Source organism: Aspergillus nomiae (genome assembly GCF_001204775.2).
Source record: "Aspergillus nomiae NRRL 13137 chromosome Unknown contig00030, whole genome shotgun sequence".
Taxonomy (NCBI): domain Eukaryota; kingdom Fungi; phylum Ascomycota; class Eurotiomycetes; order Eurotiales; family Aspergillaceae; genus Aspergillus; species Aspergillus nomiae.
The window spans coordinates 23,240-39,750 of record NW_015378085.1 but is presented as its reverse complement, the minus strand read 5'-3'; the positions used below and the strand labels follow the sequence as shown (position 1 = coordinate 39,750).

The 16,511-nt window shown below is 48.7% G+C and overlaps 3 protein-coding genes across 3 annotated transcripts; 1 reads left to right on the top strand and 2 right to left on the bottom strand.

The window, feature by feature from the left end:
• Positions 1–3,907: 3,907 nt before the first annotated feature.
• On the top strand, positions 3,908–6,657 carry vtc4 (putative vacuolar transporter chaperone (Vtc4); the record flags this gene model as incomplete). The annotated part of the gene is made up of 5 exons (XM_015547497.1): positions 3,908–3,969; positions 4,031–4,499; positions 4,610–4,855; positions 4,903–6,205; positions 6,257–6,657. The coding sequence occupies exons 1-5, from the start codon at positions 3,965–3,967 to the stop codon at positions 6,655–6,657; spliced, it is 2,424 nt and encodes an 807-aa protein (XP_015410413.1). The 5' UTR covers positions 3,908–3,964.
• Positions 6,658–7,049: 392 nt separating this feature from the next.
• dppV (dipeptidyl peptidase DppV) lies at positions 7,050–9,834 on the bottom strand. Its single transcript, XM_015547496.1, has 8 exons — positions 9,746–9,834; positions 9,634–9,685; positions 9,335–9,573; positions 8,259–9,273; positions 7,983–8,205; positions 7,687–7,919; positions 7,386–7,597; positions 7,050–7,287 (listed from the first exon to the last, which is right to left on the bottom strand). Exons 1-8 carry the CDS (start codon positions 9,826–9,828, stop codon positions 7,146–7,148), a joined length of 2,199 nt encoding a protein of 732 aa, XP_015410402.1. The 5' UTR covers positions 9,829–9,834; the 3' UTR covers positions 7,050–7,145.
• Positions 9,835–10,639: 805 nt separating this feature from the next.
• On the bottom strand, positions 10,640–13,722 carry ANOM_002238 (DNA ligase (ATP) CDC9; the record flags this gene model as incomplete). The annotated part of the gene is made up of 4 exons (XM_015547495.1): positions 10,640–11,185; positions 11,239–11,469; positions 11,526–13,356; positions 13,442–13,722. The coding sequence occupies 4 exons, from the start codon at positions 13,720–13,722 to the stop codon at positions 10,640–10,642; spliced, it is 2,889 nt and encodes a 962-aa protein (XP_015410401.1).
• Positions 13,723–16,511: the final 2,789 nt, after the last annotated feature.

Here is a 16,511-nt window from a genome sequence, read left to right as displayed (position 1 = left end):
TTTTTGGACGTGGAGTGAATTCTCCTTTTGGTTTCACCTTTGAATATCGTCTCCCTTCGAGTGGGATAAACTTCCGCATGGAGTATTTTCGCCAACCGTTCCTCCTATACCGTTTTGATTCTAGACCGCGTCGGCAATGCAAAGTACGGAGTAGAACTGTTGATCAGCCAACTGACTCAAGTTAGCGGCATGGAAAGTCCCTCGGTAACGGTAGATGAGAGTTCTGACCGAAGCCGAACGGTGCCACTCTAATACCTTGCGGTTCTGAGCCCCATTTAGTTGCGATGTGGGTGTCGTTAGACTTGTATAGCTTTTAAGTACGAGTAGCTTTGATAGTGTAATCTTTATCTGTGTATCGTTATTTCGACTTTACTCATAAGCAGTCTGAAAACTGGATAATGACATAAGAACTGTCGGATGTAACTGTTCGCCTGGTCGTACATATTTCTAGATGCTTCCTAACAAGGTTTTGTCTGTTTCATTCTGAATGAGTGGTCATGAACACGAATTCGCAGTTGAACATAGTAAAATGAGACTTTGTCATATAGAAGCATGAGAGAAATGCTTATGAATAGGTAGTACATGGTAACAGCCTTGACATATATGTTATCATCCCAGTAATGAAGCCTCAGGCTTTTAGATCATATCTCCCTTAATTGCCCGGCTGCTCGTCGGTGGAATGACTTCAACACACCATCTCAGCCCTCCAACGTGGTGGTACTCAATAACGATCAGTTGTTTTTGATTCATTTACCGCTTTGTTATATCTGATTAGGCAAAGACGGCATACCGCCCAGGTCCCGAACGAAGCAGGTTTCGTATCACCTCAACATTCGATATCTGGCGAAAGGGATATGTATGTTGTAACTGGTGGGTTTTGATATTCCCTTTCCTTCACTTGGGAGGGTGCCTGCAGGTACTTACCCAGATGTTTCACTTAATTAAGGTCATAATAGGTATTACACTTCATCATGGAGCACGGTTGACTTGGTTAACCGGGTGTCCGTCAGGAGTATGCTTGTTGTACACCCTATCTAAATATAGGACGAGGGATAGGTACGATCCTGAATGTAGAAAGACCATACGAGCGACAAAGAGGACAATTCAGTTGATGACTAGTCACCCTAGTATCTAGTAACTATGAGCAGGGTGATGTTTTATAAAAAGAATATCTCATATGAAGGACCTTAAGAATACAGGATTCAAGTGGTATAGTTAGGCTGTTTGTCATAGCAGTAAACACATAGCAAAAAACGTTTGTATATTAAGGAAAATCATATATGTCTGTACGGCTGATAGATCTGGTTTCCTTTTCCGGTTCCACTTCCTGTTTAATTTCAGTAATTTAGGAGGGGGAAAGAGCTTTCAAATTCAGAATTGGCTTAATTGTCTGTAACCTTTTTAATATCATTGTTAATATTGGAACGTCCAGAGCATCATACTACTGCTAGTCTTTGCTTCGTCGTCATCAAAAGTTCTCCAACGACAGCGGAGCAAGGTTAGGCAAGCTTTTCGAAATGAATCAACAGAGAGGAGATAGGCTTATAAGTTATGGCTAATGGATAACCTCAGACTGTGCAGATCTCCAACATCAAAGTAAAGATAATGCATAATTTACGATACCGGTAGGCCGTGCTATTTGCCAGTTCGACTAATTAATATACGTAAAGATATGACGTGGCCATGTTTGATCTTGGATCCGACTCAATAACAAACACTACGCTGGGTATAGAGCTATGTTTGAGCCGGTTCAGCGAAACTCTCTTCATTCTTCAACTACTGCTGATGCTTCAACACGGACCGCCCATAGCACTTTCCAATCAAACCCTTCCTGTACGCCAAGAGAGGGGCTAGGATAGATATGCTTAAGCAGGCAGATCAGCGTACGCACCCGTAAAACTGGTGAGCTGTACCCCGGGCGCTAATGCAATGGCTTACCGTATTCAAATGGGATCGAAATGTCTTGGTACCTGATGTGTCCAGCCTTATAGGGATCGATTCGACGGAATAACGCCGGAGAGACAACCCAGGCAAATGTGACAAAGCAAAAGCCGCTTACATGCTCACCAATGGGTGGCCCTTACTGCAGGCGTAACTCATGGTCGTCTACTTTGTATCTTAGTGCAGCGGAACTTCCTTCTTATTCTACTATCCGTTCTTTTCCTTTGAATATAACTAGAGCAGACAGCCAGGCGGGGTTATCGTGGCCATATACTGAACCCTTCCTCCTATATTACCCTTTTTCTCTCACGATTTTCTATTATTAATATTGATATCTGCTATGGGCTTGTCAACCACCCAATCATCTTCTGTTCTCTTTTTTTTTTTTCTTTCCTTTTTTGTATTTACTTTGTTCCCTTATGCACGCTAAGAGTTCACCGGGGTTGGTAGTAGTACAAAAGGCTGCAGTTGCGCCGATACTACTATTACTAGATAGTATCCCTTTCTATAGCAAACGGGTATGGTGCCAGAGGTGGCCGAATTGGGAAATACTGCACGTGTGCCTTGGTATGGGATCGGACGATGCTTGCACCATGAGAGACACGGAGAAAACAGCACCTTCCCTGAGATCAGTTCCTCGACACCCTTGCAGTCAAGTTGGGTAGAAACAATTGAGCAACTTGCCGATTGGCTTGTGGAGCCTGTATTTCCCGTGGCCTGCAGTCTAAATCATGTCCCACAGTGGATCTAGACTGTGGTCTTCGCCCGTCAATATCTGAATCCCTGGCACTATGATTCATAATGCGAATTACTACTAGTATACCAGTCCGCCCGCGGAGGAAATGTCTTACCTGTGCTGCGGACTAGTAATGCGGCGCGGCTTATTTGTTTGTAAATAATCTTTTCTCTTCCGCTGTCTTCGGAAATTCGCCCGGCAGCGGGTTTTAGGGTTTATCGAAATTCAGAAGGATCTTCCGGCGTTTATTTCCGTGACAGATTGATTGCCGCTGAACCCAGTTCGGAGGGAAGACCTCCGAGTGTTTGGTATATGGATCGACCACAAGCACTGTTAGTCGATTATATAGGTTCCTTTTACGTAGAGATAGAGAGCGAGAGAGACATTCAGATATCCTTGCCTCGCCGGTCAATTTAGGAAGGTAGTACTTAAGTCACGGATTATATACCCAGTACGGCAGGTCGAGTCCTAACGGCAAGGGAAGGAAGATGGCAGACTCGACGGATTGATACTCAGGTGCATTACGAGTCAAAGGAAACTTTTTAGCATTCCAGTTGGACCGGATGTTTAGTTTCGAAAATAGTAGGCGCTAAGGTAGGCAAAGAGACTCCACATGGACGAGCACATGCTTGGGCGAGTGGCTGTGATGGGTTTGCCAGCCAGTCTTGGCCTCATTACCCTTGAATCGGGACCGACCAGGGTGGTAAAATGGACAAATCGGGTCACAAAACGTGCGTGGACTAAGACGATCATGGCAATGGAACTAATATCGGTTCTGAAAGCTATCGCCCAGCGGGACGATTTTAAGTGGTCAATGCATGGGAAGGCAAGCGGACCCCGTATTAACCATACGTCAATACGGCCAGGACTAACGTTTTAGCCAGGCGCTAGTCTACTTTGAGCTCCGCTCCAGACTCGTGATGTCGAGGTACAGCAGTTGTATCTCCCTCTCTCTTTCTCTCTCGCGCGGTACCAACACCGAGTAGTCTATCCCCTGAACTGGAATGGGCTGGGGAGAAAAAAAAGAAAAACAGAAAACAACCGACAGAATTTTTTTTTCGCCACTGCATAGCTCACTGCATGCTAGTCAGTGTCAGATCTCCACTCGGTGTTGAATTTGATTACCATATCTTAAAGCTACCGATCTCTTGGTCTTTCCCCTTCCTTTGCCTTTTCTCGCGCATTTCATGATGCTCCTTTCTTACATCTAACACTCCCTCCCCGCTTCACCATCTTCAAGAATCCTTCATCCTTAGTAAATTTCATTTCACTCCGAATTAGCCCATCATGAGGTGAGTAGAAGCTTCCCTCCAAGCTCAATGGTTACCTAGTTAACCGTCCCCACCTCTCAAGGTTCGGAGAGCATCTCCGATCGTCGATGATCAAAGAGTACTACTGGTACTACATCGCCTACGATGAATTGAAAAGAGCTCTAAGGACCGATTTCGTCGCCGAACCAGTTCCTTCATACTCTAAACGCGATCGCAAGCCATGGACAGAAGAGGACGAGAAACACTTCGTATCGCTGCTGGAAGGTGAGCTGGACAAGGTGTTCAACTTCCAGCGCACGAAAAGCGAGGAAATTGTCCGTCGCATCCAGTCGAGCGAGAAGGAAGTCAATGATGTGGTCTCGCGCCTAGAGACGGTCACGGCGTCGGGCTCGCGCCGTCAAAGTGTCCGTTCTAGCATTTGTCCTCCGTCCGACGAGGATTTCATGGTCCTTGAGCAGGTCTTGAGTGACATCATCGCCGACGTCCATGATTTGGCCAAATTCACCCAGCTCAACTACACTGGGTTCCAGAAAATTATCAAGAAACACGATGTACGTGCTATCTTCTTTTTCGCTGTTGATGTTTATTTTATTTTATTTTTTTTCTTAGTGTTGGCCCCGGTGTCTGTGCACACGGACTTCAAACTGACATTTCCCGATAGAAAGAAACCGGCTGGCACCTCAAGCCAGTTTTTGCGGCACGACTCAAAGCTAAGCCTTTCTTCAAAGACAATTATGATGCGTTCGTGGTGAAGTTGTCCAAGCTCTATGATCTGGTTCGCACCAAAGGAAACCCGGTTAAGGGAGACTCTTCCGCTGGTGGCACACAACAAAACTTCGTTCGCCAAACAACTAAATACTGGGTTCATCCTGATAATATCACCGAGCTGAAGCTCATCATCCTTAAGGTATGTTCTCACACCTTTGGCCTGGTTATCAGCACTGACCGAAGCAGCACCTTCCCGTCCTCGTCTTCAATCCCCAGAAGGAATTCGAGGAAGAGGACACTGCCATCACCTCCATCTACTACGACAATCCGGACACATGGGAGCTATACCAAGGACGGTTGAAGAAGACGGAAGGAGCCGAGGCCATTCGATTGCGCTGGTACGGTGGCATGAAGAGTGACCAAATTTTCGTCGAGCGAAAAACTCATCGCGAGGATTGGACCGGAGAGAAGTCGGTCAAGGCCCGTTTCGCCCTCAAGGAAAAGAATGTTAATGCTTACCTGGCTGGAGAGCTGACGACCGAAGCTATTTTCGACAAGATGAGAAAGGAAGGTAAAAAGAGTCAAGACGAAATCGACAATCTTGAACAGCTAGCTCAAGAGATCCAATACCGGGTCATCACACGACAGCTGAAGCCTGTCACTCGGACCTTCTACCATCGAACTGCTTTTCAGTTGCCGGGCGACGCCAGAGTCCGTATATCGCTCGATACTGAATTGACCATGGTCCGCGAGGATAATCTCGATGGTCACCGCAGAGCGGGAGACAACTGGCGCCGAATGGATATCGGCGTCGATTTTCCTTTCTCCCAGTTGCCCCCCGAGGATGTGGAACGCTTTCCTTATGCCGTTCTCGAAGTGAAGCTTCAGACCCAGGCCGGTCAAGAGCCCCCTCAATGGATCAGGGATCTGACCGCGAGTCACCTAGTAGAAGCGGTTCCCAAGTTCAGCAAGTTTATCCACGGTACAGCGACTCTTTTCCCCGATCGGATCAACCTCCTTCCATTCTGGATGCCACAGATGGATGTGGACATTCGTAAACCCGCGATGCGCCGGTTCGGTATTGAACGACCGCTAGCGAGTACTTCACTATCAGCCAATGAGACCCCCGACGACGAGTATGATTCAGACGAGGACGAATTGGATGACAGACAAGGGCACGCCAATGGCGATCAGAGGGATGCTCGCAATGATCTGTTCGCCGATACAGACGGAAATGCTTTGGATATAGAGGAACGCATCGCCGCCCAGCCGCTTCCGGGAGATGAAGACTACCCGTTATATGATTCGGACGAAGAAGATACTGTAGATTCAGATGAACTGGAAGAGGCGCGACGAGTCGGTGGGATGCACTATTACCGACAATTGGCCAAATACTATACCCAGCAAGCTGGAAGTGCTATAGTATCTGGGCTCATCGCACTCATTCCTCGGCCAAGACCAACCAACTTGCCGCCCCCGGAACAAAGGGGAATCGCTGTCATGGGAAACAAGCGTACCGTTAAGCGATTCATCGCTCCGAAGGGAAAGCGTAAGCTCAGCCAAACCCCGTCGCTATTGAGAGAAATCTAACATATCTTAGGTATCCATGTCCCGGTCCGTGTCGAGCCCAAAGTCTACTTCGCTGCAGAGCGGACCTTCCTCTCGTGGCTTGAATTCTCAATCCTTCTGGGTACTATCGCGGCCACCCTGCTGAACTTCGGCAATGACTACATCACGTTCGCATCTTCCTGGGCATTTACCGTGCTCGCAGCCCTGGCCCTTGTGTACAGTCTCGTGCTTTACATCTGGCGAGTGGACAAAATCCGCAAGCGCCGCGACGTTAAGCGTGTCTACTACGAGAAATGGGGACCAACCGTCGTTGGCGTTGGCCTTGCAGTGGTCCTATTGGTGAACTTTATCCTACGAGCACGTCAGGCCGAATTCAACGCGAGGGACGACTACCCAGGAAATGGCCAAGGTTCCGACTCAGGAGAATTATGATGTCCTCTCGAACTGGTTTTCTACCTCTTTTAGTTTGCTTTCCTGCTTACTTGAACCTTGTCATTTTCGAATTACCCATACGCGCCAAATTGGCACCTGTGTTTATACGCGTTCTGTTTAGCAGTCGACGAGCAATCACGGATACCTCAGTTTATGGATACGGATGTATTGTATTGTATAAAAGCATGATTATGAACCCATTCCGTCCAGTGAATAAGTGAATAGCGAACAAAGTGACAATCAATGAAAGTGAATACCATACGTTCGTCACAATTCAGCCTCCCGGTAATCTGGCAAAGAATCTCCCTGCAATACACTACTACCTTAAAAGATCAGTCATACTAGAACTAGAGAAGTATACGTTTTACAACAACGACAACAATTCACAAACATATACAACCATACATCATATTACATCCAATATTCCAATCATAATTATAATGATTAGGTAACGATAGATAAGGTAGGTAGGTTCAACTATAGTTTACTCACGGGTTATAATCCACAACAGGAATGACAGTATCATCCAAGCTGACGGCATCCTCGTTGGACTCTTCCACGCCCGAGTACTTGTTCAACCAGCCCAGGACCTGTTGGTGCCAGACGAGGCTGTTTTCTTTGTTTTGGACCCTGTTCATCCCCCCTGTCAGTATCTTTTTTCTTCTGGCCATTGTGGGTTGTTCTATGTTGTAGTGGGGAAGTGGAGTGGGTAAACGGGGGCAACATACCAGTGGTTCTCATCCGGGAAGTTAAGGAATCGACTAGGGACACCGCGTTCCTGGAGGATATTGAAGAGAGACAGACCCTCTGAGACGGGGAGACGGTAGTCGAGATCGCTGTGGATGACAAGCATGGGAGTGCTGAATTTCAGGATTCGCTCGGGGGCAGAGGGGTCCCAGCGACGGTAGTTCTCGCGGTTATCCCAGAATGTGCCGTTGAACTTTTTGTTAGGGTTATGTTAGTCATGGCTCGAGTGTGGGTGTTTTTGTTTGGGAGGGAGGGGGGGGAGATAGTGGTCGGGTGACTCACCTCGCGCTGCATGAACCACAGTTCTTCGGTCGAGACCTTGGCGTCGGCGACGAATGTGCCGTCGTGGCTGACCAGGGCCTTGAACTTGCGGCCCAGATCGCTGCCTTGGATCCAGTTGATCATGAATCCGCCGTAGCTGGCACCTGCGGCGACGCCGTTGTCGGTGTCGATGAAGTCGAAGTTCTCGTTGACGTATTCCCAGCCCTTGACGAGGTCTTCGTAGGGGTAGCCTCCTGTGGTGGTTTGTTAGCATGAATATGGATTGAGGTGTAAAGTATAAGTGGGTCAGTTCGTACCCCATTGGTTTTGGATGGCGTCCTGGAGGGCATCGCCGAAGCCACTGCTTCCGGTTGGGTTGGGTGCAACGACTACGTATCCCTGGTCGGCGAAGACCTTGGCGTTCCAGCGGCTGCTCCAGGAGTCGAGCCACGAGCTCTGAGGTCCACCGTGGATGTAGTAGAGAAGGGGATAGGTCTTGGTCTTGTCGAAGTTCTCGGGGTAGATAACCCAGGCTTGGATCTGCGGTGGTTGTTAGCGAGATCTGAGAAATACTTGAGTTCGGGCATATGTACCTTGGTCCAGTTACCGTCATAGTAGAATTCGTCAATGACTTCGGGACCCAGGCCTTTCAGCTCAGAGTCAATCTTGTTGGCAGTGGCCAACGTCTTAATCACGCCCTTTTCGGGGCTAGCGATGTAGACGTTCCAGCTGGTCCAGAGGGCACTCGCGGTGACCAGATAGGTGGAGTCAGGCAATTGGTAGTAAGCAGATACCACACCGCCGTCGGTGAAGTTCTTAGGCTTGTAGTCGTTGCCGGCATCTGCTGGGATGGAGAACAAACGGCTGCGGCCTGCGTCTTCAACGCCAATGATAAGATTGTCATCATCTGCCCATTTCACGGAGTCGAGAGACCGGTCCCAGTCTGCTGCAAGGGAAGGAATAGTCTTCTTAGAGTCGAGAGTGTACACGTACAAGGTACGGTGGTCTGCCTCGTAAGACTCATCGGCCATCTGCCAGTAGGCAATCTTCTTGCTATCCGGGGAAAACGCCGGGCTGCCGGCGTCACCCTTGACACCCTCGGGGGTGCCGGGGCTATCGGGTCCATTGATTGGGACAGCGGTTTTCGATCCGTCATGGGGGACAAGGAAGATATATGCAGTGGTGTAGTTGGCACGTGGGACGTCATGTGCCTTGCTCTTGAAAGCAACCCACTTGCCGTCGGGGGAGAGGTCATAGTCAGAGGCGCCACCAAAAGGCGGGTAGGGGCTCTCAGCATTCTTGACAGGGGAGACGAGGTTCTTGAGACCTCCTTCGGCAGCCTTGTAGGTAGCCTTGCCCTTGCCCTCCGACTTGGTCAAGGTGCCAGAGAACACAGCATTGAATCGGGTGGTAAGGTAGTAATCCCAGTGGCGCACGTAGATGCTGTCATAGATGCGAGCGGAGCTCAGAGGCTTTGCCACAAGCTCTTCGTTGTATGCTGTGCCGTTTGCCCACGACTCGGCGTATGCGATGTAGCGCACATCGCCGGAGTCAGTGGTGACGACTTTGAAGCCAGAGAAAGCAGCCGGCAATGAAGCTGCTTTGTATCTATGCGTCGAGTCAGCGATTGGTGCACACGATCATTCAAAATATAAGAGGCGCTACGTACCCATTGGCGAAATCGGAGATGTCCGACACCCACAATTCTACACCTCCCGGGATGTCGGCATTGGTGCCATTGACATAGAGAACGGTCGAATCATCCGAGCCCAGCCAGACAATCTCGGAGACATCGCTGTCATTCGTCAGGAGCTTGATCTCGCCCGACTTCAGGTCCAGCACGTTCCACTGCGAGGTAGTCTTGTGGGTCTCGAAAGAGTATTGCGATTGCGAGAACACCGCGACATCCTAAGCAGATCCAGTCAGTCATTGGCGCCCAGGTACACGCTAATCAGAGTCAATGCTTACACCAGAAGGGTTAGGGATCGCTTCCGACCTCCGCGGAGCGCTGATCAGGCCCCTGTCGCGCTCAGTTAGCAATCAACACGCCTCTGTGAAACATTGAGTGATTGCGACTTACTCAGGGGTGAGGGCCAACGCGGTCGAGGCAGTAGCTGCAATGGAGAGCCACCGAAGAGCTCCCATGTTGAATACCGACTTCATCACGTATCTACCGGAGGAAGGTCCACAACAATCGACCCCCAAAGGAACTGCGATACACAAGGGAGAGAAGGGTGGAATGGATCATCGACGGGGGGGGAAGCCCACATGGCTCCTTTATAGAGATCGAGAGGAATGGGCACGGAATGTCTCCGCATTTCGCGATTAAGAACCTGCCCAATCGGGATAGCATAGAGCCATCATGATGACTGCCCACAAAGCCGCAAGACTGATATCAGTCATCGTGATTAGTGAGATAAACAGGTTGCAATGAGATGGATGAGATGGGGTTCCCCACCGCACTCGCGTGGTTGGGCTGGACTCCATGTCTTGGGTTACATGCCAAGGCAATTTAAGGACCGAATCCGTTGGTTTCCTCCGGTCAAGCCTCCCGTTTATCGGTTACTGCCGCCGGCAATAAGCGGGGGCCGTACGGTGTCGATGCCCTGGACGGACAGACCACGGCTTACTTAGTGTTTGTTTGGTTCCTTTGTCCTCCGTCCAGGACGATGGCGACAACTTGCGTTATCAGCACACCGACTCGTTCAATTAATTCCCTTTTCTTGGCGCTTACTATCTGGGACTGTATTAATATTTGACCATCGTATTATCAATCGTCCGGATTCTTTCCAGAATGGCATGACATTCATTCATGACGCGATCGGCACCAAAACAAACAGAAACAGAAACCGCCCTAGTGTATATCGTACAAGTGCAATATGTCGACCCCCGGAAAACGAGGGTGGAAGGAAAGTATAATAGTGATATGCAATGCGCTACGCTCCACATCGGAGATTAAACTCAGGAACCCCGACTAGTATTCAAAATCATCGTCCACTCCCTTCTTGCCCGCATTTTCCTTCGCGACCGCCTCCTGTTTCCGATACATCTCGGCTACTTGCCGCGTTGTCGTCGCCTGCTCCGGCTTCTTGTCCTCTCGTGGCTTGATGAAGCGGGGAAAGCGGAGAGAAACACCCTTGCCTCCGCCGGTCGTACCCACAAACTCATCAGCCGCAGCTTGATATCGCGGGCTTAGCGTCAAATCGGCTGTCTTCACTTCCCAGACCAGCCGGGGCTCGAACCAGACGTCAGGCTGATCCTTGGGGACTGTCGAATGAGTGTAGAACGGCTTGGGTCGATCAATGACCAGGGGAGATAGCTCTTTGTGAAGCTCCTCGAGGTTGGCTTCGGAAAACCCGGTGCCAATGTTACAAATTGACTCGTAGGTCTGCGTATTGGCGTTGTACGCCGCTAGAAGGAAGGCACCATAGACGGAGGTACGCTTGCCTCGCCCGTAGTATGCACCGAGAACGACTAGATCAAGTGAATCCCCGACACCGCTGAGGTAGTCCTTCTTAACCTATGCTCACCATTAGTTACGCGGCAGAAGGATATGGATTCCGTAGTACACACCTTGAGCCAATTCCGACTCCGCTTACTCGGCTCGTAGCCACTTTCGTTCGTGTCCAACATCTTGACCATCAGACCTTCGCACGATGCTTTGACGCTGTCGTCCAGCAACTCCTGGATCTCATCCAGTACATTGGTGTTACCGAACTGAGCGAACTGGAATTCGCCTTCCGTGATCTGGAATGATTCATGTAAGAGTTCTCGACGTTCGCGGAGTGACTTCTTAACAGTAGGCTATAAATATCGATGGTTAGCTGCAGCCAATGGAACAATGAAGTTATCGACGTTACCTCTCCATTTAAGAACAAGAGGTCAAAGGCAAATACACAGACTTTAACCTTGACGTCTTCTGCCTTCACATCTTTGCGTTTGCGGGTCATCAGTTGCTGGAAGGGCAGAACCTTCTTGTTTACTGTATCCCAAGCAACAGTCTCGCAGTCCAAAACGAAGCTCTGCACGCCATCCTTGATCCAACCATCGAGCTTAGCCAGCACATCGGGGTATTTCTTCGACAGGTCTTCTGAGTTACGAGAGAAAATGGCAGCGAGACCTTTGCCATCCTTCTGCAACGTATGTTGTGCTTCCGGGTAATTGTGGGTTGCGTCTGGTGCAACGTAGTGAATCTGTGCTCTCTCTCCGTCGTACTTATACTCGCAAGTAAATTCCTTTCCTTCGAAACGGTCAAGGACTTCGGTGATGGATTTCGTCGGCTTAGCAAGCATAGGCTTAATCGGGATACCGGGCTGTAGCTTGCAAGTCTCGTGGAGCTTGGACAGGCCGTTCTCAAGCATGGCGGGAATAATAATCTCATAAGCGGGCAATTCGCTGTACACCGTCTTTAAGATAGCCTCTCCCTCAGCCAACTTTTCAGGCGAAGGAGTCTTCTCTCCTCTGAGGGCGGCTTCGTGGGTCACCACTGCTTGAGCAAGGGCGACAAGGACGGTCTTTTCAGCCAACCCTAGTCTTAATTTCCCTTCCAAAAATCTAACAATAAACTTGGCCTCGCTGGGACCACCCTTGTTCTTCGTGATATCCACACCTTTGCTACCCTTTCCTGCGGTATCAGGGTCGGCGGCAGAGAGAAGCTTCTTAATGCCGGAGATTTTCTTGTCTTGAGAACCGTGACCCTGGACTTTAGCAATACCCAGGAGACCTTCGTGTATTCCCCGGACTGTCAATGGCTTCGGCTTAAACATGGTAGGCTGGTTCGACCGACTCTTAGCTGCCACCAAGCCCAGGTCTCCAATCTCGTGCTGATCTGCTTTGATGACCGCCAAACTGCGGCCAGTACTCTCGCCAATGGCTTTCATGATCAGAGACTCGCCAATTCCCAGTTCGATTCCGGCATAATCGGCAGCTAGTTTGTTGATCATAAGCTGGACTGTTGGAAGGAGGTCTTCAGGTGTCAACCGAAGGACCTGGCGAAGAAACAGAGAGCAATGGGCAAGAATCACCAATCGCTTAGTGGTCATTTCGATGAGTGAGAAGGTCGTGCACAGTGCTGCATAAGGAACGGGGGTGCCAGGCTTCCAGTCTGGATATGGCTCGCTGCCGCTCGCTTTCAACGTAGCCTGCACTTTTTCCATGGTCTTCTTCATCACCTCAGGCTTCTCCTCGTCTTCACTAGCAGACAACGCTTCCTCCTCAGATTTGTCTTCCTCAGGAGTCTCCTCCCCCGACGTTTTCTTTACAACAGCCGGCTGCTCGGTCTTTTCGGGTTTAATGCCTTTTTTGGGTGTGGAGCGCTTAGGAGATGGTGTCTTGGATTTCTTCTTCGGAGAAGGGGTTCCTTCTTGGCTTCGTGTAGTCCTCCGTCTCCGTTTCTGCGCAGGCTGGACATCGCTGTCACTGGCTTCTTCCTCGCTCTCTTTCCTTTTCAAGTCATTAGAGTCATTATGTCCGTTTTCCAGAGCTGGCTTTGGCTTGGTTTCAACTTTATCTGCGTTTGTAGTAATTTCACTTTCCGCCCCATTGGCGCCCTCTCCATCTGCAGATGAAGACTCGTGTGTTGTCTCTGGTTTCGTCGCAGCTTTCTGAGCCTTATCTTTCTTGCCAGAAAAAGAAAGTGTAGTCTGTTTCTTAGGAGCTTCTTTCGGGTCCGCATTCGAGCCGAAAAATCGCCTGTTTGCCAACAAGATATACCAGTTAGCCACGCCAATTGCCCACAAACCATAGCTACACCCGGGCGACTCATATCAAGACGCACCCGAGAGTCAACTGGGAGTCACGAACATACCCCAGCGTAGCCTGCTTCCGGCCCTTTGAATCTGCCATTCTGGATAATATAGATGGAGAGAGAGAAGCTAGTGTGCGGAGATTCGCCTGCGGTCGGTGAGTACCAAATTGTCTTTCGAGTAATCTGTGTCCCACTATGTGTTGTTGGACACGACCACGACAGCTGATTAAATAGAGACGTTGCGGTACTGGCGTGAAAATGATTGGTTTTTGGAGGCGCGCAACAATCGCGGATCTGCGACGAGTGGACATAGGACTCCGTCTTCACCTGGGTATCAAACAGACATTTGAGGGAAGGGATTAGACTATTTATGTTTGGATCAGAGATTGCATCAGTGAATGCGCCGCATTTAACGATTTTCATTCACTGAATCGCATTGAAGGCAGACGCCGGCTGCCTGCGCGCAACGCGTGACGCGGTGCTATTAAGTCACGTGTATCTATATAGATAAGATAAGGATAGTCCCCCCCACCCACTGTATGTACGACTGTAGATTCACGCGCATTGTCTTCTCTGTAAATTCCTCTAGATCTAATAAAGAAAGCTCGAGGGATTTGATAGTGTTATATTATTCTATACACTATATGGATCATAGTCATGCCTTCAGCGTGAAAGATTGGTGTTAGTTGACTCTAACAATAGCAGCTGAGGATGAACTCTTAAGTATATAATTTCGATAACATTATTCCCTTTTAGGTTTCGCATCCTCAACTATATTATCGACATCACCTTTATCCCCAGTTGCCAGCTTAACAACATCCTCCGTAGTATGACTCTGCTGGCGATCGTTATCCGCAAACCCCTCAAAAGGCCTCATAATATGAAAAGCCACCTCTTCAAGAAGGTATAGTGGTCCTATCCACGCAATATTCCCCGTAAAAGCCGCGTCCTCACCCACTGGTGGACTCTCTACGTGATAATGAACAGTTCGGAGGCACTTAATCTTCATCTATAGCCCCAAGTCTACCACCATGCCAACGCCATCCTCCAAACTAGATAGAGTATAGACGGTGCCGACGTTCGACTTAGGGTTGGCGATGAGCACTCTATAGAGTTTGGACTGATAGAGGTGCTCTACTTACCTGATCCTTAGGTCATGGCTTCCAGGATTGTGGCGCGGGAGAGTCCGTCTGGAATTTCTTCGGCATGACGCCGCTGGAGATCTTTGCAAAGTACTTTGGTGATCATGGAGATGGGTTAGTTGAAGTTTCAGGCGTTTCCATGGGATATGATGAACAAACTTGAGAACATATGGTCAGGTGAGTACAAATGACTGAGCATAGGGTTCAAAGAATGAACGGAGGTATTCTCTGGAGAAAGAAGCTCTTCTTTTTCAGACCGTCCTCCTTTCAGGTGTCTGCTCTTTAATGGAGAAACAATGTACTATATCTCAAAGGCCTCCACAAGGAAGACTCCTCGATTGACAGTTAATCTTCAGGGCTCGACTAATGGTTGCAGAACATGTCGGACTTACTTTTTGATAATTGCATCAGTGTGGTCTGAAAATCCGGAGATGACGACAATACCGACTGTATGCCCTATATGATATGGGGATGACAAGCATGTGTAGTATTAGATTCTCAAAATCTATATTTAGTGTTCCCATTCCAGATTCTTGGCGTTTACATCTAATGGCTGGTCTCTTTCATCCTCCTGGCCATGATTGCTTCTCTTTTTTGGGCGAGCACTTACTCACCTATACCCCTATTCAGTTTTCTCTGCTCTGACTTGTCTTTCTCTAATCCAACGCCTCTGTAGGCACGTTGCGAATAAACAGTTATCATCACCCTTCTGGCTGGCGCTGTCATCTCCTCTACGGTAAATCAACTTGAACCTGATCATTGAAAGTTATTCTATTCCCTCCATTTTACGGCCGGACTTCACTTGGCCGTGGCCAGTGCGATGTACAATCTTGCAGAGTACCCCTCCAGTGCCTCGGATACCAAGCAAAACCATTAGAATATCCTGGGGCGTGCTTCACAAGGCGCTATACTACTTATCTATATGGGATTGCTCTTGGTTTGCTATCCCATTCGATGTCAATATCCTGCAACTACCTTTCGGGCTTATTATTATGGACAGACCGGACGAGCATAGAGGAAGCTGTTGCGATGCAGATGGCAAGGACCACTGGTATGCCTGTTCTGAGATTATTATGCTGTGGGGAGCATCCTAATGCTCCTTTTAACCGGAAATTTTTAATTTTAATGACAAGATTGCTTGGTACCCCCCTGGAGAACTCAAAATATCAGTTGGAAGTTGATGCTGAGGGCCCATGGCTGGATGAATTAAAGATATGCGTACATTCTATGCGTTCATGGTGCCCTCCTAACCAAAATTCTATCTGTTCTCCAATTGGGACCTCTGTATGAAGCCCACGGGTTCCTGGCCACGTTATGGGCCCTTTCATAAGCGAGAGGGACTTTTACGACTATCTCTTTAGTCCTGCTTCTAGCCACGCATTTGAATCGCCTGTGGAATATGAGCGGACCTTGATATGTGCGAAGAAGCTACAACAACAATCCCACCGAATTACATTTACCCATGGGGATTTTAAGGCGCATAATATTCTTGTTGGAGATGATGGGCATTTATCTGGGTTCCTTGATTGGGAGACCGCAGGATGGTATCCTGAATACTGGGAGTTCACAACGGCAATGCGTTTTAGACAAGGTAGTTGGTGGTTCCAAGTAGCTTCTTGGATCGTGGGAGATCAATACCGCGAGGAACTAGCCTCTGATATTGCTTTGAACCTATTGACGGTTGACTCTTATATAGCCTTCTAGTCAGATATGGGTGAAGATCCCACCACCACCACCAAAGGTTCAGATCATCCGATTGGTAATTGTTCGTGGCGATGTCATGGAGGAAAACCTATATGCCTTGATTCCAAGACTAGATGAACTTTTTAGTCACAGTCATGCTTGAATTGAAGACCATCGTACTGCTTAGGCATTGGAATAGACATCATCAAAGCGATTATTGGCTACAAAGCACAAGGAAAGCCAGAGCGACAAACTGTTAACAAGACAACAGGAGC